Source organism: Protobothrops mucrosquamatus, unplaced genomic scaffold (assembly GCF_001527695.2).
Source record: "Protobothrops mucrosquamatus isolate PMUCROS unplaced genomic scaffold, P.Mucros_1.0 scaffold8, whole genome shotgun sequence".
In the NCBI taxonomy this organism is placed as follows: domain Eukaryota; kingdom Metazoa; phylum Chordata; class Lepidosauria; order Squamata; family Viperidae; genus Protobothrops; species Protobothrops mucrosquamatus.
Genome location: NW_015386395.1, coordinates 3,929,746 through 3,955,555, shown reverse-complemented (window position 1 = coordinate 3,955,555; position 25,810 = coordinate 3,929,746). Strand labels below are relative to the sequence as shown.

At 40.1% G+C, this 25,810-nt stretch overlaps 2 protein-coding genes across 3 annotated transcripts in view; both read left to right on the top strand.

Moving 5' to 3' along the window:
* The window catches only part of LOC107282468 (prostasin-like), a 13,740-nt gene extending 2,973 nt beyond the window's left edge, over window positions 1–10,767 (top strand). The window contains exons 2-6 of the mRNA XM_015810244.2: window positions 2,735–2,755; window positions 4,214–4,373; window positions 5,914–6,182; window positions 6,995–7,161; window positions 10,543–10,767. Coding sequence (XP_015665730.2) covers window positions 2,735–2,755; window positions 4,214–4,373; window positions 5,914–6,182; window positions 6,995–7,161; window positions 10,543–10,767 — 842 coding nt within the window. The remainder of the gene's footprint in view (window positions 1–2,734; window positions 2,756–4,213; window positions 4,374–5,913; window positions 6,183–6,994; window positions 7,162–10,542) is intronic.
* A 3,078-nt stretch (window positions 10,768–13,845) lies between these two features.
* On the top strand, window positions 13,846–25,307 carry LOC107282528 (elongin-B). Of its 2 annotated transcripts, none has more exons than XM_015810320.1 (4): window positions 13,846–14,024; window positions 18,614–18,748; window positions 20,505–20,613; window positions 24,965–25,307. In XM_015810320.1, the coding sequence occupies exons 1-4, from the start codon at window positions 14,022–14,024 to the stop codon at window positions 25,072–25,074; spliced, it is 357 nt and encodes a 118-aa protein (XP_015665806.1). In that variant the 5' UTR covers window positions 13,846–14,021; the 3' UTR covers window positions 25,075–25,307. The 2 variants fall into 2 exon arrangements, with proteins under 2 accessions (XP_015665806.1, XP_015665805.1); XM_015810319.1 differs by having other exon boundaries at window positions 13,848–14,024; window positions 24,962–25,307.
* The last annotated feature ends 503 nt before the right edge of the window (window positions 25,308–25,810 follow it).

Sequence of the window (25,810 nt, the reverse complement as noted above, 5' to 3'; positions counted from 1 at the left end):
TGCCGGCGCCTCGGCATAGTCAGCTGACTCCATCGCTGACTATAGGGGGCGAAATTTTGGCCCCCTCAGAGAGGGCGCGCAACTTGGGAGTCCTCCTGGATCCACGGCTGACATTGGATGACCATTTGTCGGCCGTGACCAGGGGGGCGTTTTATCAGGTTCGCCTGATTCACCAGTTGCGACCTTTTCTGGACCGGGATGCCTTGCGCACAGTCACCCATGCTCTCGTCACCTCCCGCCTGGACTATTGTAACGCTCTCTACATGGGGCTCCCTTTGAGGAGCACCCGGAGGCTTCAACTGGTCCAGAATGCGGCCGCGCGGGCGGTGTTGGGAGGGACTCGTCGCTCCCATGTAACACCGCTCCTGCGCGAGCTGCACTGGTTGCCAGTGGCCTTCCGGGTGCGCTTTAAGGTGTTAGTTACCACCTTTAAAGCGCTCCATGGCATCGGACCTGGTTATCTCCGAGACCGCCTTCTGCCACAGATTCCCTCCCATAGACCGGTACGCTCCCACAGAGTGAGTCTCCTCAGGGTGCCGTCAGCCAAGCAATGTCGGCTGGCGACCCCCAGGGGGAGGGCCTTCTCTGTGGGTGCCCCCACCCTCTGGAACGAACTACCCCCCGAGATCCGGACGATTCCGGATCTCCTTACTTTCCGCCGCGCCCTCAAGACATGGCTTTTTCAGCAAGCGAGCCTGGCCTAGGGAGGATTTTAAATTGGGTTTATCTTAAGAGTAATTTTAAATAGCACAGCTTTAAATATTTGGTTTTAATTGGTTTTACTTGGGTGGGGTTGTAAATGTGTTTATGTTTTTTAATATGCTGTGAGCCGCCCTGAGTACCGTTGGGAGAAGGGCGGGATATAAATCAAATAAAATAAATAAAAATAAATAAATAAATGTATAAGTCTGATCTGGTAGAGCCGTATTTCCCAACTTGGCAATTTTAAGATGTGTGGACTTCAATTCCAAGAATTCCCAGCTGGGCTGGCTGGGAAATTCTATGACCTCAAGTTCACACATGAAAAATTTGTATTAAAAATTTGATGCACCTATTTATTAATTACGAAAAAAGCAAAAAAACAAAAAACAAAAAGTACAGCTCAACACCCAATCTCAACAGACCGGTCTTACAGGGCCCCATTTACAAAGAATAGAGCAGAGAATGAAAATAATGCAGTTTTTTTTTCCCATGCTCGACTGCATCTCCAGGGGAGTATTCTTCCAAGATTACACACATGAACAACTGCTGTTTTGATGCAAGAAGAAAGTGCATTCTCAAAGAGAACCTAAGTAATACAATGGGCCCAGTTACACACATTTTGCATAGATGGTCTTTGACTTGGGATCAGAATTTTGGTTGTGAAGTGAAGCAGACTTTATGTGAGTCATCCCAAGATGGAACAAAATTTTACACCCATTTTCCCATAGTCATTAAGCGAATCATATGGACATTAAGAAAAACATGCAAATGTTAAGCAAATCTGGCTTCTACAATTGATATTGTTGAACACTAATTGGGAAGGTCACAAATTGCTGCAACTGGTCATAAATGTGAGCTATGTGCCAAACACATAAATTGTGATCATGTGACTGCCGGGGTGATTCAACAGTCATAACTTCAAGAACAATCCTAGTGGACAATCATTTAAATATGAGCCAGCAGTGTGCTGCAGCTACCAAAAAAGCCAACAAAGTTCTAGGCTGCAATAACAGAGGGATAGAATCAAGATCATATGAAGTGCCAATACTACTTTATAATGCCTTGATAAGACCATACTTGGAATATTGCATCCAGTTTTGGTCACCACAATGTAAAACAATGTTGAAACTCTTTCTAGAGTGCAGAGAAGAGCAACAAAGATGTTCGGGGTACTGGAGGCTAAAACATATAAAGAACAATTGCTGGAATTGGGTATGTCTAGTTTAATGAAAAGAAGAACTAGAGGTGACATGATAGCAATATTCCAATATCTTAGGGGTTGCCTGAGTCAAGCTAGTCAAGGGAGTCAAGTACCTGGATGGAAACTAATCAAGGAGAAAAGCAATCTAGAACTAAGAAGAAATTTCCAGTTAGAACAATTAACCAGTGGAACAAGTTGCCTCCAAAAGTTGTGAATGCTCCAATACTGGAAGTTTTTAAGCAGAGATTGGGCAACCATTTGTCTGAAATAGTATAGGGTTTCCTGCCCGACAGGAGGTTGTACTAGATGACCTCCAAGGTCCCTTCCAATTCTGTTATTCTGTTCTATTCTAATAGATTGTACATCACTTTTTCCAACATCATTGTAACTTTGAACTGTAGTTAAATGAATAAATCACACTTATACAAACATGAAGAGAGTATTTCAGTCCAGGTTTAAATACATTTACTCTTTCCCAGAGTCATGGGATCCTATAGTCCTTAGGCCAGAAGAAGCTAACATGGGATGTACCACCATCCAATCTACAGATGGACACTCTCCTACCGTCATGTTACAAAATTAAAATCAAGTACCTAAAGACCAAGCTCTGATACACCCAACTTGAAATGCAGCATTGCATGCACTCTGATATTTGTGCTACAAATATAAACCTGCAATATGATTGCCAGGCATATTTAATTTTATTAATTTTATAACTGGGAAGAGTTTTCGACCAAAATCTCTTGTTTTAAGTATACATATACAGTTCTCTTTTTTTTTAGTTTTCTCTTCTATCTTTGAAATAACTTTCTTTTGTTTTTGTTTCTTCAGGTGCTGTTAGAGTAAAAGCAGGTAGGCGATACAGTTCAATGGAAAACCTTTCTACACAGGAAGAAATGGATATTAAATTGCATATGATATTAGGGATGGTACAGACTTAAGAGATCCAGCTATTCTTCTAGATGATTTTTCTTGGGTGACAGACATTGTTAATGGCCCTAATTATTCTTCTCAGATATTCTGCTGACATACAATATAAAGACTCTCATGGCCCACGGTTGACCACTGATGACTACCCAAATACATCCATGTGGTTTTCTTGTGGAAACATAGAAAGGATTTGTCTTTGCCTTCTTCCAGAACATTTTCTCAACTTCCCAATCTAGTTCAGAGTCTTGAATGTTCTAGTGGTGTCCCATCTAAATATTAACCAGGACCAACACATCACATTGACATAATAACACATTAATAATTGAGATCAGAAACAAGTAAGATTTCTGCTTGTGGCCTAGATGAACCCCAAATTTATACAATTTAAAAATATAAGCTTTGGCTACTAATGAGCCCAACTATTAAATCTAAAGCCACTTTTTCCAATCTGTTTGCAACTAAAAGCATGGACTACTTCTCCATCCCTCCCACCTGTAACTGAAAGTACTCATTGTCAAACACCAAAAAAAGGCCTTAAGTTGATAACACTGGGGGACCATTTATCAAATCTGTATGTGGACAATCAATAGCTCCAAGGCTACATCCAGCCCAAATCCATTTTTCCAGACTTCAGAATCCCTTCTGGATATTCTGCGCCAGAGACAGCACCAACCCTCAACCAACCCATGCAAGCCCCCCCCCCACCAGCAGTTCACTTCCCAATGATCCTGACCTGATGTAACCTCCCCATCACAAGACCCATCCCAAGCCTATCACTGATGACTCACACCTGACCCATCACAAGATACATCACAAGACCCTCACTCAACACATCCTTATAAACAGAAGAACACTGATCCTGACCTTCCCTACATGCCACTGAAGATGTTACCTAGCCTGGTAACGAAATGTCCAGAAACCAACCCACAAGCTCAGAGAACAAACCTTCACCCTCATCCTACACCCGAGCTACAGATACTCATCACTGTTGCAAATTAACAATGGCTTTTCCAACACAAAACTACTGGACACCCTAAAATAGATTTGAGATTGTTTTAATAAACAAATGATAAACCTGAAAGAGAGAAACTCTCATAATTCCGCCATGCCTGATGTGGTTCGGCCATTTTGCAGCATTGCCCAACCTTTGCGGCTCTGAGCGCCCTATCCTTCATTTTCCAAAGTTTTCCAGCACTGTTGTGTGGCATAGGCACTGCATTCTAACAGCATCCAGGCACTATTTTTCATGTATAATGTGGAATATAAATAGAAATGTTTTAAAGCAAATTAACATTAAAAAAGGTAATATTTTTGCCAGTAGAAATGTTGTTGGATGGTCATGATATTCTTCTTGTTTTAATCCTTCTTCTTTCCTCCCAGCTTGCGGGCAGCCTGTGACATCACGGATTGTTGGAGGGCAGGCAGCTGTTGAAGGGACATGGCCCTGGCAAGCCAGCATTTTTCAAGCTAACAAACCGATTTGCGGAGGTTCCCTCATCAACTCCAACTGGGTAGTTTCTGCAGCTCACTGCTTTCTTTTGTGAGTACACAATAGACACTACACACAGGCATGGTCGAGCTTTGCTCCAGAACCATGTTGGAGGTCATCTAGTCCAACCCTCTGCTCAGGCAGGAAACCCTATACCATTTCAAACAAATGGCTGTCCAGTCTCTTCTTAAAAACTTCCAGTGTTGGAGCATTCACCGCTTCTGGAGGCAGATTGTTTCACTGGTTAGGCAAAGCAGAAGAATTTTGGGTGTGGTGGCTGGAAAGTCTTCTCATCAGGCAGAGCAGCAAGACTGCCTCGGGCAGCACTTGCTCAAAAGATGCTGAAGCTACTGTATACTGCCAGAAAAATAAACTGGGTCAGTCACATACACCCTCTGAAACTCCCTGAAATTAGCCAAGTAGATTGAGGTGAGACAGATCTTCCAGTCTGTTCATCTTCTATACAGTAAACAGAAGTGGAGGTCTCAGCCTCGATGACATAAATCAGTCCCAGCTTTTGTGGAAGCAAACTGGCAGACTATTAGAAAAGAGGAATAGGAGAAAATAACCTTCATTATTCTTCATTATTCATTATTGAGCCTGAGCAAACATCAAGCTTTGCAAAGTCCTGCCAAATGCAATGCTTTTGCTGTTTAAATCAGTGTTTCTAAACCTTGGCATCAACTTGGTACTAGCTGAGGAAATGTGGGAGTTAAAGTTCACACATCTTAAAGTTGTCAAAATTGAGAAACACTGGTTAAAACTAAAGGCATCTCAAAGAGTATTTTGTATTTTTTATATTTTTGTAGAATTCTATTTATACCATTTTATCTTTTAATATTATAAGCCACCCAGAGTTATCCCGTGGTAAGATAGGTAGCCAATAAATTTGATAAATAAATAAAGTGAAAACATCCCAGGGAAAAGCAGATTCAAACAATTATATTATTATTTAAAAAAAATAAAACATATTAACAATTATAACACTCACAGCTTTTAAAATACAGTATTTCACTTCTTTCAGCAGATAGCTCTTTTCCTTTGACTGCATTAAAGACAAAAGAAATATACATTGGCTCACCATAATTTATCATGTACAAACTTGAATCCAGGGAGAGAAGGGTCTTGTTGACTTTTGCAAGAAATAATGGAATATGATGGACATTGATAATGGACATTAATGATGTCCAAATAATAGACATTGCAACCAAGAAAAGTTATTTCCTAAGTAGCAATAACCTATCCATAACTTTGCAGTGGTGGAGAAATGGATTTCCAGGCACAATTGGATCCAGGAGACTTAATCTACTATCTTACTCAGTTGTGCAACAAGTAATTTAAACTAAAGAATTAATGAGTTTTTAGCTCCAAGGGTATTCACAAATATGGTTTTAAAAATCAAAATAGCAATTCTGAGGGTGCATTCAGAACTGCTCTCATTTTTTAATATGGACCATATATTATACAGGAAGCACATAAAAAGTGGGCTAAATTTAGATCACACTGTCATAGCCACCATCTTGATTTTTTTACCACATTCTGCAAACACGCCTGCATAGGCTTTATTTCACCTTTGATTCTCAACTTTCAGCCCTAAAGCACCCTATGAAGTACAGTTGGGTGCTTATAAACTCTTGGACCCTTCTCCTAATATGGTGACATCGGCCGTTAAACGTGTTATCTCCCATCCTGACTACAATGGCAAGGACGGCTCCATTGGAGACATTGCTTTAGTGGAGCTGAATTCCCCAGTGACTTTCAATGACTATATCCTTCCCATCTGCTTGCCAGCATATTCTGTGGAGTTTCCTGCAAACACAACATGCTGGGTCACTGGATGGGGACGGATTGGGTATTCAGGTGAGGAAAACTGGAGAAACATTTTTAATTGTTCTTAAAGAGATCCAGAAAGTTGGACTATATGTGATTTTTTTTTTGCTTGTTTGTTTGCTTTTTTCTTCAATAATACACATTTGTTATTTGGGAAAAGAAAGCTGCTGAGGCTGCTTTTTCTATGTGGGTTTTAAAGGTTTTCCATAACCTTCCTCAACAATGACCTGATGCATGTTGCATCATAGATAGCGAAGTCTTTATGGGAGTTGTCATTGAGTAATCTGAGTGAGGAAGTCCATCTCTATGTAATGCTTTATCTAGTTTGAATAAAGAAGAGTGATGGAACTGGAAAACCAAAGTATATAGGCGAGTATCCATCAAAATAATCTATTACATGGAGAACTGGAAGAGAGAGTGGTAGGTTTCAAAGTACAGATGAGTTATTTGCACTTACTTGGAAGTAGTTAGAGTACTAGTTTGGGAAAGTCAGCAAAAACCTTTCTGAAACATCATTGAGGGCAAACTAATGGAAGTCTTTTTTTAAATACATGTTTAAAAAATATGGGGAGTGCAGTTTTTCATGACTCTCAACAATATACAATAAGAAACAAGATTATACAAGTGGCAAGTTGTATTCCACAGCATATGTACACATTATAAACCTGCCCAGATGTTGATGAAATACAATATGTCTCCCAGAATCTTTCATCACTCATCTTCCTGCATGAGACTGCTAGGAATTGTGGTTTAGCAACATCTGGATGTCTATATATTGTGCATAAATCTGTTATCTTTGCATTCTGGAATGAAAATTGTCCCATTTTTCTCTTCTATAAAAGACTTGGCATCCCCCAAAATCCTTCAGGAAGTGGACGTACCCATCATAGATCGTGATACTTGCAACAATCTCTATAATATAAGCAAAGGATATCAGTTACAAACTGATCTTGTCAAGGCTGATATGATCTGTGCAGGGTACAAAGAAGGTGGAAAGGATGCCTGTCAGGTAGGATATTCTAAAACCTTTTCTTTAGCGAAGCAAAATGACATGTAAATATAAAGTCCTAAGCAAGTAAAATAAAGTTCTATAAGTGTCCTCACGGTCCTGAGAAGGAATTAAATGTATTAAGCATTTGTTATAAGCATTTGTTAAACTGATTCAAAAAACCAAAGGTGCAAAAATACGGTCCACAATTTCTTCGGGGTTCTCAAGACTAAAAGTAACCTCCACCTCTGGATCTCTTCAATGATAAAACTTTTCCAAACACATAAAAAAAACAAACATCTGCACTACTTGTGGTCTATATTTGGGTGCAGGTCTTTCTGAACATAAAGATAGAGGCCATCACTATTCAAAGAGATGATTAAGAAATATGATCCATCCGCATCTTCCTTTTTTTGCATAGGAAATTGTGGGGAGGAAAGGTTATAGGTAGCCGAATGTAAAACTTCAATCCTGAAAACCAAAAATGAGCTTGGCCTTAACCACTTTTCAGGAGTGGTCCTTGAAATGCAATGCAAAGCTTGCTGGGACCCTCAAGCTGATGGAAAATATGAGGTCCTGGCGTAGACATAATCAGTGATAGAGTTTTTCTTTCCTATCTTAGAGAAGTCATTCCCAATTATCAGTTCTCTTTTATCCTCTGCAAGGGCAAGAAAAAAAAAGGGGGTCCCAACCAATTAAAAAAGAAAAAGAAATCTTATTCAATGATCATGTAAGTTTGGGTCTGTGGGCAGTCTGTCATTTAATTTCATTTATCTAGAAAAAAAACTTTGTTAAACTCAATTGTGTTAATTTCTGAGTAGGCCTTCCTACTGCAATCACACAATATGCTTAATCTATTTAAAGAATTATCCTTTTTTTTACAATACACTAAATCATAATACCACCAAGGGGGGCTAGGTTAGCATAATATGCAAAGCCACAATAACACTCAGCCAGAATAAATCTATGAAAGCTTAAGTACTTAGGAGTATTAGGACCTTGTAACTCAAGGCCAAGAGGGGCTTCAGACTACAATGGAAGTATAATGGTATGTGGGAGACAGGAAGAAGTGCCAGAGACTAGGCAATAATCAGATAAGAGGCAGCTGAGCCCTCCAAATGAATGGGGCATGACAAGTGTCTCAGAAGGGACCATGGATATTTTCAGACTTGTAAGATCATTAATGTAACCTTACAATAGAGCTAGCCCGCCAGGGTGTGCATCTTGTCTGGGCTGACAGGGTGAAAGTAGCTTTGATCTGCAGCTTCTTAAAGCAACTGCATCATTTCCTGCAGCTGCTTTATGCAATTGCAGAGATGGGCCACCTCCATGGCCTCCTTGTTCCAAAACATTTGGGAGGATTCAAATTCACAGTGCTGCACTGTCCTCCTTAACATGTGGTCTATGTGTATTTGTCAAGAGATTCCCATCATAAGTGAGGGACAGCAATATATATTATCTCTGACCCACTCCATGTCCCAGTCACCTTTGGCAACAAGGTCGAGGGAAGATGGGGAAATTATTAGATAACTGAGTATTTTAATATTCATTTTTACTATCAGACTTTGGAATTTATGGCTGCTTGTTGCTGTTTGTTATTCCTTATATGAGATGCACTTTTACAACATGAGTTGAGATTTTTCAATTATATTTTTACAGCATCTGTAAACAAAGGATGGGCTTCTAAATGTTTAAAACAGATGAAAAGTGTAGTCCACTGACACCCAGAAAATGCATGTGGTCACTCTTCCTGTACAATGGAGATCAATTGCTGACTGACATCAAGATTTGCCTTCCAGGTTCAATGGGGTTTTCTACTCAGGAAGAGGAATAGTTAACTAATCTGTTCTCAGGAATTTCCCTGAGAGCAAAAACAAATATGCCAAATATAATAAATGGCAATAAATTGTAATCTTCCAAAAATAATAAATGCCAATAAATCCACTGGGACTTCCTTTTCAGTAGAATATAAAATTATGCTCTAATTCTTTCCACTTTTTTTCAAATGATGAAAACTTGCTAGTTTTAAGTAAGTTGAAGTTCTCTTTCAATAATATGTACAAGTTCTCCTCTTACAAGATATTTCCCATTAGCAAAGTTGATAAATAACTGTCTTAAAAATATTTTAAAATTAAAACTGGTATGCTACCATCAGCAACATTAGGATATAGTAGGACAGACATGATTTGTTTCAAGTTTGGTAAAATTCTTCACATTGAGCTATATCTTACTTCCTGAGCAGTTTCTTGGCAACTTCCCTCTGCAGGAAAGATGCCAAGTCTCTTCTCTTTGTTAAGTCCCCCTAGACTTCCTGTATTGGCACCTGCAGTGCCATCCATTCTCCAGCCTTCCGCATCATCACCAGATCTCCAAGGCTCTCCCTCCCACCTCTCGCAACTCACATGCAGGCAGTGCCAGCCCTCTGAGGGCTTTCCCCAACCTCACCTGTTGTCCCCAAATTCGGGTCTTAGTCTGGTGCCAAAGCCAATGAAGACCTACCAGACACAAGGTGCAGGATTGATTTCCTTTTATTGAAGCTCTTCAGCAAAAGGGGTCCCGGCCAGCAAAATGCCAGGACCCAGAACAAAGGATCCAACAAGCTTTTATACAGTTTTTCAAGGCGGGATTAAGACACATTGTCTAAAAGGCTTTTTGAAAGTTATCTAAAGGATCCTCTATATTGGCTCCATGCCATCCCTATTTCTAAGTCTTAACTAATAAACACTTCAAAAGTTATCTAACGTGTTCTATTGGCTCTGCTTCAATCCCATTCCTAAACGTTAACTAACAGGCATCCTAGAAAACTTTTAGCAAGTCTTCTATTGGCTCTGTCTTAGCCCTATTGTTTATCTTAGCAATATGTCTTGTATGATATGCCTGATAGTCAGCTCTTGTTTTCTACATTGAAAGGGGTCCCACCTGTCCACACTCCCTCTTCCTTTATCTTTGTTATGCAGGCTTTGCAAATGCACATCTCACGTCCTTCTGAGTTCATGCCATATCTTTCATTTTTACAGCAAATGGCCCAGCTTCACCCACCCACACACCCCCATGGCACCTTACCCCTTTGTGCTCCTTACCTAGGACTCCCATCACTTTTCACTTAACCTGCACATCTTGGGGTTATGACAGCAACTGGTACTACTTGGATTGCTATCACTAAGTGATGCAGTCCTGTGACATTGCACTTCATAATCACATCAGCAATTGCAGTCCCAATTTCCATTGCAACTCGAGGACTATCTGCAATTTTTTAAAAAAATTGAAAATGTCATGGTGTTTTGCATAGCAGCTCTTTCCATGGATTAGGTCGATGTGGATAGAGTTGGATAACCTCATTCCTATTCCACTGAATGTTTGTTATCAGGAGGTAACTCCTTTTATTCTTTTTTTTCTCCACAGGGTGATTCCGGAGGGCCCTTAGTCTGCAAATCCAATGGGATCTGGACACTGGCTGGGGTGGTGAGTTGGGGGGAAGGCTGTGCTCAACCCAACCGAGTTGGCGTCTATACATCAGTACCTTTCTACCTAGGTTGGATCCAAAACAATATAAATACAAATAGTGGACTTTCAAATTTTCCCAGGGTGACTCTACTTTTGCTGATTTTTGTACCAACTCTCCTATAAAATACACACCCTCAATCACTCCAGACATTAAATCTGTACCAGCAACACTATGAATTTGTACTTTTCTTGTGATACATTTTCAGCAAGCTGTTGACCAAGTGATTGATCTTGTCAGATTCTTTTGGGGATACAAGATTTATATATCATGAAGTAGTTGCTTAAGTTCCACTACAGACTGCAGAAAAGCAGTGTTTCATCTGTACCAGTGAGAGTCAAGTACTAAGAAATACTGACCAATTTGGTAAGGAAAAGAGAGGGAAATTGTATTGAGAACAGAAAATTCCACTTATCAAATAAGATCTAAGACAATAAGGCATATTCTGCCATCTGGTGGTAAAATATATATATGTAACCACTTGTTACTGTATGTTTTTGTTGCATTGTAGCACTTCTAAGTCTGGATTTTAAAATTGTATAAAACATTTGCACCTTATCTAGCTTTCATGGATTCTAGGCAGCCTAATATACTTTTCCATTATTAATATTAAGTGGGCCCATACAAGCCATTGGTGCCAGATGTAGCTTGAGTTTTGCTTACCACCAGATGTGAATACAAACAACTGTATTTTGTACACAGTGTTTATGGTACTTTTCATTATCAATATCAACTGGGGCCACACAACCTATTGGTGCATGATGTAGTTTGGGCTTTGCTTAGCACATGATGTGAATCCAAACAATTATGTTCTGTACACAATGTTTATGGTTTAGCAGAGACTGCTGAACTGACCACTGTCCATGGAGCTGAAGATAATGGTAAATATCCAAATATCTCTATTGATATTCTACTTCAGTGTACCACATTTCACTGTGGCAAGATGACAGTGTTTCTATGTTGGGAAAACTTGCCTGTTAGAAAAAAAAGAACTTTCTAGTTCTTTCATCAGCATGCTGAGCTACTCAGAAAATGAGGAAACAGAAGTTTTGAATCTCTACAATCTTAATGTGAGCAACTTAATGCAGCAACTGTGAAAAGAACTGTGGGCCAAACAGGAAGAAAACTATCTACCAGACTGCACGAACCCTCCCTGGCTATCAAAAGACACGACCCACTATCCCTCATGTCCATCCAGGAAGACTCAGAAGGACACAAGTTTGATCTAACCGAGACTACAGTTGTAACCCAAGCGAAATCAAGGAGAAAAAGAGAATTGAATGCTATCTGGATTTGCCTCCAGAAGTGTGGAACAACTTGCCTTTAGAAGTTATGAATGCTCCAACACTGGAAGTTTTTAAGAAGAGACTGGACAGCCATTTGTCTGAAATGGTATAGGATTTCCTGCCTGAGCAGGGAGTTGGACTAGATGACCTCCAAGGTCCCTTCCAAATTTACTACTATTACTACTACTACTACTACTACTACTACTACTACTACTACTACTATTACTACTACTATTATTATTATTATTATTATTATTATTATTATTATTATTATTATTATTATTAAGCCTGGTTCTCCACCAATAAGTCAATAAACAGACACATTGATATCGACCCAATCTACCAACCACTGATTACTTTAACTGCAATCCCAAAGGCAGATTTAAAACAAACAGGCACCCCACTGCACAGCAAAAATCACAACCCCTCCCCCCACAAGAAACCAGACCACGTTTCGACAACAGTCATCCATCCAAACAACCCGAAACCAGACCATGACTCAAAGACAACCAAACGAACAAATACCATTTGCATCACACAGACAATACAAGGATTATGACGCAGCAGCAACAACCAGCCAATCAAACAGCCCGAAACCAGACTATGACTCAGCAACAATTGAACAAATAACATGCACACCAATTTACATCACACAAAAAGGTATTTAAAGGCCAGGGCTCTGACAGACGAGCACAATTCAAAGCGCACTGAAGATGTCCCCCTGAATGGAGACAAAACATTTGCAGCCAAATCGCCAAGCTCGGAGATCAAACCAACAACCAATCCAAGCTACTAATATTCAAACACATCTCAAGCAATCTTAACTGACAACATCCAATTTACATTATGGCTTGGTAGTAAAAAAGATTAGTGGATTATAACTACAGGGTGGAAATGTACTAGATACACAATGCAGCTTTTTCTTCCACAAAAAAATATCTTAGGATGACTCAGATTTAGCAATCTACCACAATATGGCATAACGTGAGGGTCTCTCAAACTCTGAAGCATGCCTCCCTTGTGTAGTGTAGCTAGGGTTCAAGGGAAGCGTTAAGAGCCTTTTAGCTACGTATTTGCAATAAACCCACCTTGTTAAAAGTATTTTCATTGTTCTTTTGGGTTCGTTTTGGTGTTTGGATTTTTGGGACAGGGATGTACATGAGAATTACATTAAAGGGAGATGTGATAACAAAAGGTTTAATAAGCCCTATTTTAGGTGTACAGGAATACAACTCCCATTTTTTATACATTTCTTAATAATTCAATGATTTGTAATACAGCACAACTAGGGAAATGATGGGGATAAGTGGTTTAATTTTCTCACACTTGAATCGAGGTGACATGTTGCTGCAAAGCACTGAGAGGGCCAAAATCTTGGTTATGCAGCCCAAGGCCAAGAAACTCCAGGTTGCATAATGGGGGTCTTATAGAAACCACAAATTCCCTTCTCAAGATGGCAGCCACCTTCCTACGTAGTTACGTATAAGGAGACTTGCACTTGACTTTTGAACCAATTTTAGCTCAGAGAGACGTAAAACGGAAATTACTCTTTAATACACCTCCCACTTTATGAGAAAGGGAATTCTCGCCAAGATTCAGTGTTAAGCACATACAAAAAAGATTACAGGCCTCCCCAAAAACACAAGCCCTGGCATAGAAAAAAAAAACCCCAACCCGAAGACAACTTTAACTTCCGCATTCAAACGGAAGCGACCATAGAGAGCAGCCGAATCACAAAAGAAAGCACTTGAAAGGTGGCGTTGCTTTAAGCCGCGATGACCTTCCCAAACTGGCAAGACTTCAAAATGCCTCTCCCAAGATGGCAGCGAGCGCTTCCGTGTCGTTGCGCCGTGTTTTCTTCCGGCGGCTCCTTCCGCGAGTTACTTCTATCGGCCCGTCTATGGTTTTTTTTTTCCGACCGAAAGCCGTAAGGCGAGTCTCGAATGGGGCGCATGCGCCACGGTGCTCTTTTCTTCCTTTCCCCCCCCTAAACCGGGTTGGGTTATACCGAGATTGCAGTGCATGTTGGGAAACCGGGGGTTTTGCTGCTTTTTCCTCTCTGGGGGGTCTGGGCCGAGGCTGCATCTGCAGAGATGGTGAGTCGGAGAGGGCAGCCGCCTGCGGGAGAGGGGCCGGGCCTGATATAATAGCAGCGGGAAGGCAAGAGCGACCGCGATCCTCCTGGAATCACCGTCCTCGCTCCTTTCCCTTTATTTCTCCTCCCCCCCCCGCCCTTCCATGGGATGCTCCTCGCTCCCCCCCCCCTTTCTCATTTCTTCCCTGGCTCCGTTTTGTGCGGACGCGGTCCGGATCTCTTCCCCGCGCAACCCCTTTCCCGACGCCTCAAAAGAGGCGGCTTTCGTGGTGGTTAGCTTCCTTCGGTCTTTCTCCTCCCCCCCCCCCCGACGGTTTAATCGGGTTTTCCTCTGGTTCTGCCTCGGCCATCCAGTCCGCTCTATCCTCCCAACAGCCCTGCCAGGTAGGCTCCGAGTAGTAGGGTTGCGGGGCAGAAGCAGCCCGGAAGTTTTACGCGATAAGGAAGGCGAGGTCTACCCCCGGTGCTGTTGGTGAGGCTGGGCTGTCTTGATGCCCCTCCTCGCCCCATCTTGGGACTTCCAAGACGCTGCCTCGTTATTCCTTTGCAGTCGTTTGTTATTCCTCGCAACTCGTCTGTTTGTTCGTTTGGTAAAGCGTTGGTTGGTGGCTTTTTCAAAGGCACGCAGAACAGACCTTGGTTAGAAAGAGGATAAGTTTAGCTTGGAAGGCTTGATCTCCAAGGAAGTTAAAAGAGGCTTCTGAATGCTTTTGCATCCAGGCTGCTTTGAGCAAAAGGAAAGGTATAGAAAAAACATGTGTTTCAATGTGCAAAAAACTTCCGGGTAAAAGTACCCAGTATACCAAACTGTACCTAGTAAACCAAATTGGCTCTTACAGTGTTGGAAACATAACTCTAAACTTCTAGGTACTTTTACTCTCAAGGGCACAGTACAAAAAGGCTACATGAAACTGGAAGCCACCACCTCCCAATAATTGAGCCTGGTCAGTTTTCTAGTTTTTGACTTTTACCCTATATTCTTCCTTTAAGATGCTCTCCAGAAGCTTTGGACTTCAACTCCCATCACCCCTTGGTGAGCTGGCCCTCTGGCATTGGGGGAAGTGTAAACAAAAATATGTAAAAAGACAAGTGGATTGGGTTGTGTCTTTGATGTAATGCTTCCCTGAAGTGGCCAAAGCACCATTACTGTTTATCTAAAGTTTTTAAAAGGATGTATACAAGAAGGAAAAAAAATATTATATGAGGGTAACTTGCAGTAATCTAAATTTAATGAGTTAATTGGAGTTGGAATTTTATTGGCCTGAAAGTAAACTTTAAAGCAGAGGTCCCCAACCTTTTGGGCACCAGGGACCAGTTCCACGAAGAAAGGTTTTTTCACGGACTGGAGAGCATGGTTTTGTGTGCTGCCTGCATCCCATGGATGGGGCTTTGCTTGTTTGTGCAGCCCAATTGCTGGCATGCCATGGACCCGTACTGGTCCATGGACCGGGGGTTGGGGACCCCTGCTTTAAAGTATGTATACTAAGAGGAAGTTTAAAAAAAAGATGTATTCGAATGTTTTAATTTTAGAAATGTTTTTAAAGAAAAGCTTGGTGTTTTTTTTAAATGGATAAAAAAAATATTTTTCCCTTTAAGGTTAAAGAATCTGAAAGAATACAGGGAATTTTGTTAATATAAATGGTGGTAGCTTATAAAGATTATTAAGTGCAAAACATTATTTCAATAGCCAGAAAGAGAAAGCAGTAATGGTTGAATTTATTGTTCTATTCAAAGAGGAGAATATATTTATGTTTTTTATTTGGATATAACTTTTGGATTTTGTGCTTGTGATGAAAAAAAATGAAACTTTGACTTTGGTTTTGCCAATTGGATAGATTTGGTGTTATAGAAATGGCTAGTTATATACTAATGTGTAAAAGTAAAAAATTGAAGTTGTAATGTTGTTATCTTGTACTGTGCTAAAAAGAATCATAAGTCAACACCTTTTTCTTCCCTCAATTTTTCCCCCTTCTTTTTTCTTCCCTTAACTTCCGATTTTTATTTTTCTTTGTATTTTATACATTGATAAAACAATGAAAGTTATATAAGAAATTGGGTGACCTTGGGCTGATTACTCTTTCAGCCCTAGAAAAGAGGCAATGGCATATAGGTATTTATCCAAGCAGTTTCTAAGAATCAGACACAATTGAACAGAAATAAAAATAGACATATATTAAGACTGAAAGTGTAAGAGACTCACCTAAAGTTACCTATGAATATCCTGTCTGAGGATGAATTTGAGCTTGGGCTCTGTTATGGCCTACTAGATACATAAACCCTAATGATTTTGGATATGATTTAATCTGTAGCCTGCCTTTCCTCACCATATTAATTTTCACCTTTATTATTTTTATAAATAACTCAAGACAGCTAATACTCCTTTATCTTCCTATTTTCTTCCAATAACAATAACAACTTGTGAGTTGTTACAGAGTTGTTACAGAGAAGAGCAACAAAGATTATTAGGGGACTGGAGGCTAAAGCATATAAGGAACGGTTGCTGGAATTGGGTATGTCTAGTTTAACAAAGAGAACGATGGGGGGGGGGGGACATGATAGCAGTGTTCCAAAATCTCAGGGGCTGCCACAAAGAAGAGGGAGTCAAGCTATTCTCCAAGGCGCCTGAAGGCAGGACGAGAAGCAATGGGTGGAAACTGATCAAGGAGAGAAGCAACCTAGAACTAAGGAGAAACTTCCTGACAGTTAGAACAATTAACCAATGGAACAACCTGCCTCCAGAAGCTGTGAATGCTCCAACACTGGAAGTTTTTAAAAAGAAACTGGACAATCATTTGTCTGAAATGGTATAGGGTTTCCTGCCTGAGCAGGGGGTTGGACTAGATGACCTCCAAGGTCCCTTCCAACGTTGTTGTTGTTGTTGTTGTTGTTGTTGTTGTTATTATTATTATTATTATTATTATTATTATTATTATTATTATTATTATTATTATTATTATTATAGTTGACTGAAAGCGACTGGCCCAAAGTCACCCATCTGGCCTTCATGCCTAAGGTAGTAGTAGAATTCATAGTTTTTAGATCAAAGTGGTTCTCTACATCACATCTCATCTCTATAGCCTACCTGTTTTTCCTCTTACAAGAAACCTGTGAAGTAACAGGGATTGGGAGGTATTTACAAACCAAAATCAACTACACCGCTTTTCTGGCTTAGGCTGGATTGAATCTGCCTCTCTCCAGTTCAATGTCTGAACCTAAGGAGTGAATCGAAAACTTGGTTTCTGTAAAATAGGGTGACTTAAACATTAGCTAAGGAAGCTTATCTTTTATGATGGAGAGAAGTTAAGTTGCCAGGATTTTTGCATTCTAAATGGGCAAGATTTTTACCACAAGTAAAAGAATTTTGGATAACTTCTGAAATAGGACAAAACCCCCATAAAATAATAGTTTGGGGAATCTTGCTAATGTGAGGATCAGAGTTGCTAATATGGGTTTGCATTATATATGAGAACTGAACCATTGCTTTACCAGAGCTTTTCCCAAATTAGTGCTATCTAGATATACTGGACTACAATGCCTCCCCATTCTGTTGTTATTCCTACTGGCCATGAACGATGGGAATTATCAGCCAAGAGATATGAAGAGTACCAGGCTCAGGAAGCTTGAATTCTCTAAAAATCTATTTGGAAGATCTAGCACCTGTGGTTCCTCTGCCAGGGTGTCTTTTATTAGATTCACGAATTGTAGTAAGCCAAGGTTTGTTTAACAAATTAATTAGGTTTGCCCAGTATACTTACCAACTGAGATCTAATATGTTATATATTCTCTTTGGTATCTATGGAGGGTCTGGTAGCATTGACTACTTGGAGTGCCTTCTATTGGTTTTAGCTAATATGCCCAGCTACATATCTACATAGAGAGGAACAATTTTACCATAGTCACTTGTGGTCCTGGATTCTGTCTGGAGAAGACAACTGTAATTCTCTGTATGTGGTTTAATAGAGAGACTACCTGCAACTATAAAAACTCACCTGAGCCTTAAAGTAGGCCATAAGAACTAGTCACATGGTTATTAGTTGGCAAGTATGAGAGATAGGATTGTAGTATATTGTGAAAATAGTTGTTCAATGGTGTCACCCTTGGGAATGCCTGAAGAAGGATTACCTTTATTACAATCTTAGGATTCTAAGGTGTTAAGCTGGTTGTAAATGATAGTGCTAATTTTAGTATACAATTGTTAATCACTGCTGTTTTATTTATAGCAAATCTCAATTGGCTGACCCCCAGAAGACCTCAGAAGAAACAACAAAATCTGAATTTAGGCCACTTTTTCAAACAATGGACTTGTCTGTTGCTTGGCAAATCAGTCTGAACAGAATACATATATTTTATGTTTATTATGTAAATGTGGATGTAGCAAACACCTGGGAATAATTCCTCTCAATTGTTCTGTAAAACATAGGTTTTACTATACTTTATATTTTATACTTTGGAGAATAATTTGTCAGTCTTACATACCAAGTTGTAGTTTTTCCGTGGAACCTTGTATAAAACAATGGCATTATCATTATTGATAGTGATGGCTTGTTTGGATAAAACTAAGAATGCTACAGATCATCTTTTGCTCAACAGGATGTCTTTCTAATGATCCGACGTCACAAGACAACTATCTTCACAGACGCCAAGGAGTCCAGTACAGTGTATGAGCTGAAAAGAATTGTGGAGGGGATTCTTAAAAGGCCTCCAGAAGAACAGAGATTATACAAGGTATGAAGAGTTTATTATAGAAAGTACTATACTTTGGGACTTTTCTAATAAATTACAGCATTACACCAGGGCCTGCTGTTTACTAAGTTAGTATATCAGTGCTGTCTTTGATCATTTATTACATCGATTTTTTTTAGTCTAATCAAACTGCTGCTCTTAGGAGAAACTCTCATCTGAGATCTTACCCTGTTATCTTTCCAGAGGGCTATGAACACCTGACTCTTCCCCTAAGCATTGGGTTAGAATAGCAGTTGAGCTGTAAGGATAATAGGTTGGTACGTGGGGGAAGAATATTTTTGTTTTTAACTTTTTTTAATGGATTGTTATGAGGTGCTTGACATCGTCATATGAAACAGGTGACCATATATATCCTGTAAATACTTGATCTGCAGCACCCAGAAATCCCAATCACTCTTAATTGCATTTTTTTAGCCTATAGAATTTCTAGGAGATCTGTCTTTTTTTTTCACTGCTTGGTCTGAACCAGATTATAAGGAACAAATCAGTCATTAGCTGATTCTGATGGTCTTTTGGAGTCCCACTGTTCAGGGGAAGAAGATAGCCCTTCTGGATTTTGCTAGTCCTTATCTCTGTACTGAGTAGTTTGGGAAGTACATCTAGGGCAGGCATGTCAAACTTGCGACGTCACATGACATCACGTGACATATCACGACTTTTTCCCCATTGCTGGCAATGGGGTGGGCGCAGTTTCGATATGACGCATCCGGTCTGCGGGCCAGCAGTTTGACATGCCTGATCTAGGGCCATAACCTGCAGCTGTATGTAGTATGTTTTAATGTTGGAAGTAGCCCTCTCTGATCTTCATATGTTGCTTTAAAATCCTATACAGCAGACACCTGGGTATCTCTTCAGTGGAATAAATTCATAACCAGCCATCAAACAATATCCATGTAAAACATCAAGCAATTAATAATCCACAGAGCTGTATCAGGTATACCAATACAATTGGTTCACCACACACTTAGTCCTTTGTCCCATCTAAGAAACTTTTTCAGCATGCCCTGGAAAATTAGGGATTAAAGAATCCTTAGAATTAGAGCCCTAACCTCATACTTCATTTTTTTAGTAAGATCAGAAATAGAATCAAGAAGGGAGATAGCAAATGGTTTCCAGTGCATACTGGTTTGCAAGTAAAACAGTTTTAGTAGGGAAAAAATACAGACTCCTTACTACAGGTATTCCTCAACTTTTACAACCACAATTGAGCCCAAAATATCTGTTGTTAAGCGAGACATTTGTTAAGTGAGTTTTGCCCCATTTTACAACCTTTCTTGCCATAATTGTTAAGTGAATCACTGCAGTTGTTAAGTTAGTCACCCAGTTGCTAAGTGAATCTGGCTTTCCCATTGACTTTGTCAAAAGGTTGCAAAAGGTGATCTTGGGACATAGCAATGGTCATAAGTTTGAACAAGTTGCCAAGCATCTGAATCATAGAGATGCTACAGCGGTCGTAACTGAAAAATGGTAATAAGTCACTTTTTTCTGTGCTGTTGTAACTTTGAATGGTCACTAAATTAACTGTTATAAGTCAAGAATTACCTGTATTCTATCCTTTACCCCCAACTCTGGCAATTTGATGTGCATAGGACAGTTAAACCATATCCTAAAGAACTTGCAGTCTAGTTGCCTAATTTCCTGGTTTTAATTACTCATCTAAGTAGTAGTAGTTCCTGATTACCAGATTTTTTTTAAGAGACTTCTCTTGCATTCTGGTGCAAATTACCCCATTTTTCAGGATGATCAGCTGCTGGATGATAGCAAAACTCTTGGAGACTGCGGCTTCACCAGTCAGACAGCACGGCCACAGGCCCCAGCAACAGTCGGCTTGGCCTTCAGAGCCAGTGGTGAGTGAAGTTGTTGCATGCTTCTTGAAACCAAAGAAACACAACATTGTCATTGAAGATTCAGAGCCTAAGACAATGAAGTGGTTTATACTGATAACCTAAGGGAGTTGACCAAATTTGCCTTTGAAGAATATTCTGTGCCTGGGATGCTCTCTTTGAAAAGATCCATTTGCAATGGCGTAATGCCACACCTAAGCCATGTAGAGCTTTTAGCACCTGCCATCTTAGAGCCAAATCTGGTCCAGGAGTTCCCGATCATTGGCTAACTAATCATGCTGAAAATTGGCAACACAGATGTCTACTATTTTGCACTGAGGCAAGAAATATACACAAACTATAGTAGAAGCCTTGAAGCAGGCTTAAGGTAGTTTTTAAAATACAGCTAGTCCTCAATTTATGACCACAGGTGGGGCAGGGATTTCTGTCACTAAGTAATATGGTCATTAAGTGAGTCATACCTGAATATATGACCTTTTTTGCCATAGCCATTAAGTGAATTGTTAAGTTAATCCAGCTTCCTCCAAAGACTTTGCTCATCAGAAATCCCCTACAAAGGTTGCAAATGGTGATCACATGACCCCGGGATGCTACAACCATCATAAATTCATGCCGGTTGCCAAGCGCCCAGATTTTGATCATGTGATGTCATGGATGCTACAATGGTTCTAAGTGTGAAGGCCGAGCCTAAATCACTTTTTTCAGTGCTATTGTAACTTCAGACAATTGTTAAACGAATAGTTGGAAGTTGACGACTACCTATGAAATCTTGTACTTTTCAGAAAGGGGGGGTGGGGGGGAGAACGATCATCCCAGCCATTTTTACATAATAGCTTCATTAGCTGCATCCCTTTTACCCCTCACATAAAAAAATACAGCTCCCAGTGGTCTAATCCTGTTCCAGAGACTTAAATTCTCAAATATAGACTAGACAACCCAGAATCTCTTAAGCACTAGAGTGTGATTTCCTCAAAGCAACAAGTTGATGAATTTTAACATGTGTCTTTCTCACTGGATTGTAAGCTTCTCAGCTACAATTATGTGAATTATTGTAAAATGCTTTGTGCAAGGTTGCTTTTATAAAATATTTGGAATCTTCAGGTGGTCCAGAATCCAGCTGCTAACTGTAATCACGATTGATGATAGATTTTATTAAAACACCACCTCTGTGTGTGTGTGTCCCCTCCAAATCAATTGGAAGAGATGGTTGTAACCTATAAAGCCATATTAAGTCATGATGGCCCCCATATTGTTAATCATGTGGGTATCCCTTTCAGGGAAAATTAATTTTATTTTGACAGGCCTTTAGTGAATAAATAGAATAATGTTTTGAACTCAAAATAGTTGTTAAAGAGTTTGAAATCAATTGTTTAGGTCACTTTGAAAATGTATTTATTTATTTATTTATTTATTTATATCTTGCCTTTATTATTTTTACAAATAAGGTAGCAAATATATCCCCTTAACTCTATTGCCTCTTAACTTTATTTCAAGTTTAAATTACTATTTTGAGCTCAAAATTGGTTATTGTGGACCACAGAACACTTCTGAATGGCTGGAACATTTCAAGCTGTTGAGCTTGAAATGGGTCGTTTCAAACTTGAAGTGTTTGAAATACAACGTATTTTGCACACTCTTACAAAGCACTATTAAAAGTAGAGCAGTATAAATACCCATTGAATTCATCCGCTTAATACTTAACACACCAAAGGCCTACATCATTTATTTGTTTTTATTCATAATTTTAGTTGCCTGGACTGTCAATTTTGGCAGAAAGATGGGCATAAATATAGTGATTAAATAAATTTTATCTCAGATGGGAAACAAGCCACTGATTTTAAAAATCCTCATGTAGTTATAGAGAATGAAAGCAAATAGGGTTGCCTTTGGGATAACAACTATTTTTCCCCTAGGTTTGCAGGCAACCAAAAGAAAGGTATATTGATAATATTACTTACATCCAAGTATCATAGAATCATAGGGTTGACAGTGACCTTGGAGGTCTTCTAGTCCTACCTACTGCCCAAGGGAGGAACCTCAAACAATCTTGGACAAATGGTTGCCCAATCTTTTCTTAAAAACATCCAGTGATGGAGTACTCACAACTCCAAAAAGCAAGCTAGGCCACTGCTTAATAATTCTCATTGCCAGGAAATTCCTGCTTATTTACAGGTTGGATCACTGCTTCTTCTACCCTCAAGTGCTATGGAGAAAGCACCTCTTCCCTGTGGCAATCCTTCAAATATTGGAATACTTCTCTCTGTTAAGCTTAATATAGCTAGTTCCTTTAGCCATTTTTCATAGAATTTAGCCTCCAGAGCCCTTATCACCTTTGTTGCTCTTCTCTGCACACTTTCTAGGGCCCCAGCATCTTTTTTTTTTTTTTTTTTTTTTTTTTTTTTTTTTTTTTTTGCATTATGGTAACCAGAACTGGATGCAGTATTCCGAATGTGGCCTCATCAGTGTGAATGGTGTAGAAATAAAATGGTTTATATGCTGCTTCTGAACCAGGTTACTTTTATTGCACCAGTCCACAAGAGCCTTCACCTCTTCCCTATAAGCATCTTCATTGTCATCCTGGATAAGACCCACCACTGCTGTGTCGTCTGCATACAGTGAGGGGAAAATTATTTGATCTCCTGCTGCTTTTGTACGTTTGCCCACTGACAAAGAAATGATCAGTCTATACTTTTAATGGTAGGTTTATGTTAACAGTGAGAGATGGAATAACAACAACAAAAATCAGAAAATCGCATTTCAAAAAAGTTATAAATTGATTTGCATTTTAATGAGTGAAATAAGTATTTGATCTGCTATCAATCAGCAAGATTTCTGGCTCCCAGGTGTCTTTTTATACAGTAACAAGTTGAGATTAGGAACTCTCTCTTAAAAGGAGTGCTTCTAATCTCAGCTTGTTACCTGTATAAAAGACACCTGTCCACAGAAGCAATTAATCAGATTCCAAACTCTACTCCATGGCCAAGACCAAAGAACTGTTCAACGATGTCAGGGACCTACACAAGGCTGGAATGGGCTACAAGACGATCGCCAAGCAGCTGGGTGAGAAGATGACAACAGTTGGTGCGATTATTCGCAGATGGAAGAAACACAAAATAACTGTCAATCTCCCTCAGTCTGGGGCTCCATGCAAGATCTCACCTTGTGGAGTTTCAATGATCATGAGAATGGTGAGGAATCAGCCTAGAACTACACGGGAGGATCTTGTCAATGATCTCAAGGCAGCTGGGACCATAGTCATCAAGAAAACAATTGGTAACACACTACGCCATGAAGGACTGAAATCCTGCAGTGTCCACAATGTCCCCCTGCTCAAGAAAACATATGTACAGGCCTGTCTGAAGTTTGCCAGTGAACATCTGAATGATTCACAGGAGAACTGGGTGAAAGTGTTGTGGTCAGAGGAGACCAAAATTGAGCTCTTTGGAGTCAACTCAACTCGCCATGTTTGAAGGAGGAGGAGGAATGCTGCCTATGACCCCAAGAACATCATCCCCTCCATCAAACATGGAGGTGGAAACCTTATGCTTTGGGGGGGGGGGGTTCTGCTAAGGGAACAGGACTTCACTGCATCAAAGGGACAATGCACGGGGCCATGTACCATCAAATCTTGGGTGAGAACCTCCTTCCCTCAGCCAGGGCATTGAAAATGGGTCGTGGATGGGTATTCCAGCGTGACAATGATCCAAAACACACGGCCAAGGCAACAAAGGAGTGGCTCAAGAAGAAGCACATTAAGGTCCTGGAGTGGCCTAGCCAGTCTCCAGACCTTAATCCCATAGAGGGAGCTGAAGGTTCGAGCTGCTAAACGTCAGCCTCAAAACCTTAATGATTAGGAAAGGATCTGCAAAGAGGAGTGGGACAAAATCCCTCCTGAGATGCGTGCAAACCTGGTAGCCAGCTACAAGAAATGTCTGACCTCTGTGATTGCCAACAAGGGTTTTGCCACCAAGTACTAAGTCATGTTTTGCGAAGGGGTCAAATACTTATTTTACTCATTAAAATACAAATCAATTTATAATTTTTTTGAAATGCATTTTTCTGGATTTTTTGTTGTTGTTATTCTGCCTCTCACTGTTAAAATAAACTTACCATTAAAATTATAGACTGATCATTTCTTTGTCAGTGGGCAAACGTACAAAATCAGCAGGGAATCAGATAATTTTTTCCCTCACTGTAGGTGTGAGCAGTTTATGTGCTCAACTAGTTTGCCACCGCTTTGGATTTCTCATGATCCTCATTTTTGATTTGGGATTTATAGTAGCCAGTGATCTAGCATAAAACAGTACCGTTCCAAGATGATGGCTTCATGCATACCTTTCTCCCTCTTCAGAAGATGCCTTTGAGAACCTCCGCATCGATTCCTTTTCCAGCCCCCCAGAGCTCCCAGACGTGATGAAGCCCCAGGACTCTGGCAGCAGCGCTAATGAGCAAGCAGTGCAGTGAAAGATCGAGGCTACTGGAGTTTGCTGCACAACCCATGATATCCTTGAGCCCTCTTCCCCCAGCCTCATCTGACATGGAGAAAGATATGGCGTCATCCCTTGTCTCTGATCCTGGTTTCCCGTTTAGCCCTCTTCCTCTAAGCAAGACTACATGTCGCCCTTCTAAGCCCATCCTCACTCATCTGACAGAGCTGTTTTCACTTTGGTTTTGAAAATAATAAAAGGTCAGCTGTTTTTTTCCCCTTTTTGTCTTGCGTTGTATGCCTGTGCAATGAAATGGAAAGATGGCCCTGGGACAAAGAGGAGGCGATATCATGACAATTATTCCATAAACGTTTCTGCAACGATTATTCTACTCATGTCTTTATGTCAAACTGTCTTTCCTGCTGTCTTAAACACAAAGACAGCTAACCTGTAATTAAATACTCTATCGACACCTTCTAAGGCAGGGGTGTCAAACTGCCGGCCCATGGGCCAGACGCGCGTCACCAGGAAACCGCGCCCACCCCATTGCCAGCACTGGAGAAAAAGCTCCGATATGTCGCATGGCGTCACAAGTTTGACATGTCTATTCTAAGGCAACCCCAAAGGTGTTTTTTTTTCTTTCAAGAGGCAACTGGACTTCCTTTGTTTTTTCTTGAAAATGTTTCACTTCTCATCCAAGAAGTGAAAAAACATCTTCAAAGAAAAACAACGTCCAGTTGCCTCTTGAAAGAAAAAAAAAAGCACCTTTGGGA

Excerpts from the sequence above, each read along its gene's own strand:
- LOC107282528 (XM_015810319.1), top strand. Across the intron at positions 18,749-20,504 it reads AAGAACAGAGATTATACAAG|GATGATCAGCTGCTGGATGA; the intron begins GTATGAAGAGTT and ends CCCATTTTTCAG. Across the intron at positions 20,614-24,961 it reads CTTGGCCTTCAGAGCCAGTG|AAGATGCCTTTGAGAACCTC; the intron begins GTGAGTGAAGTT and ends CTCCCTCTTCAG.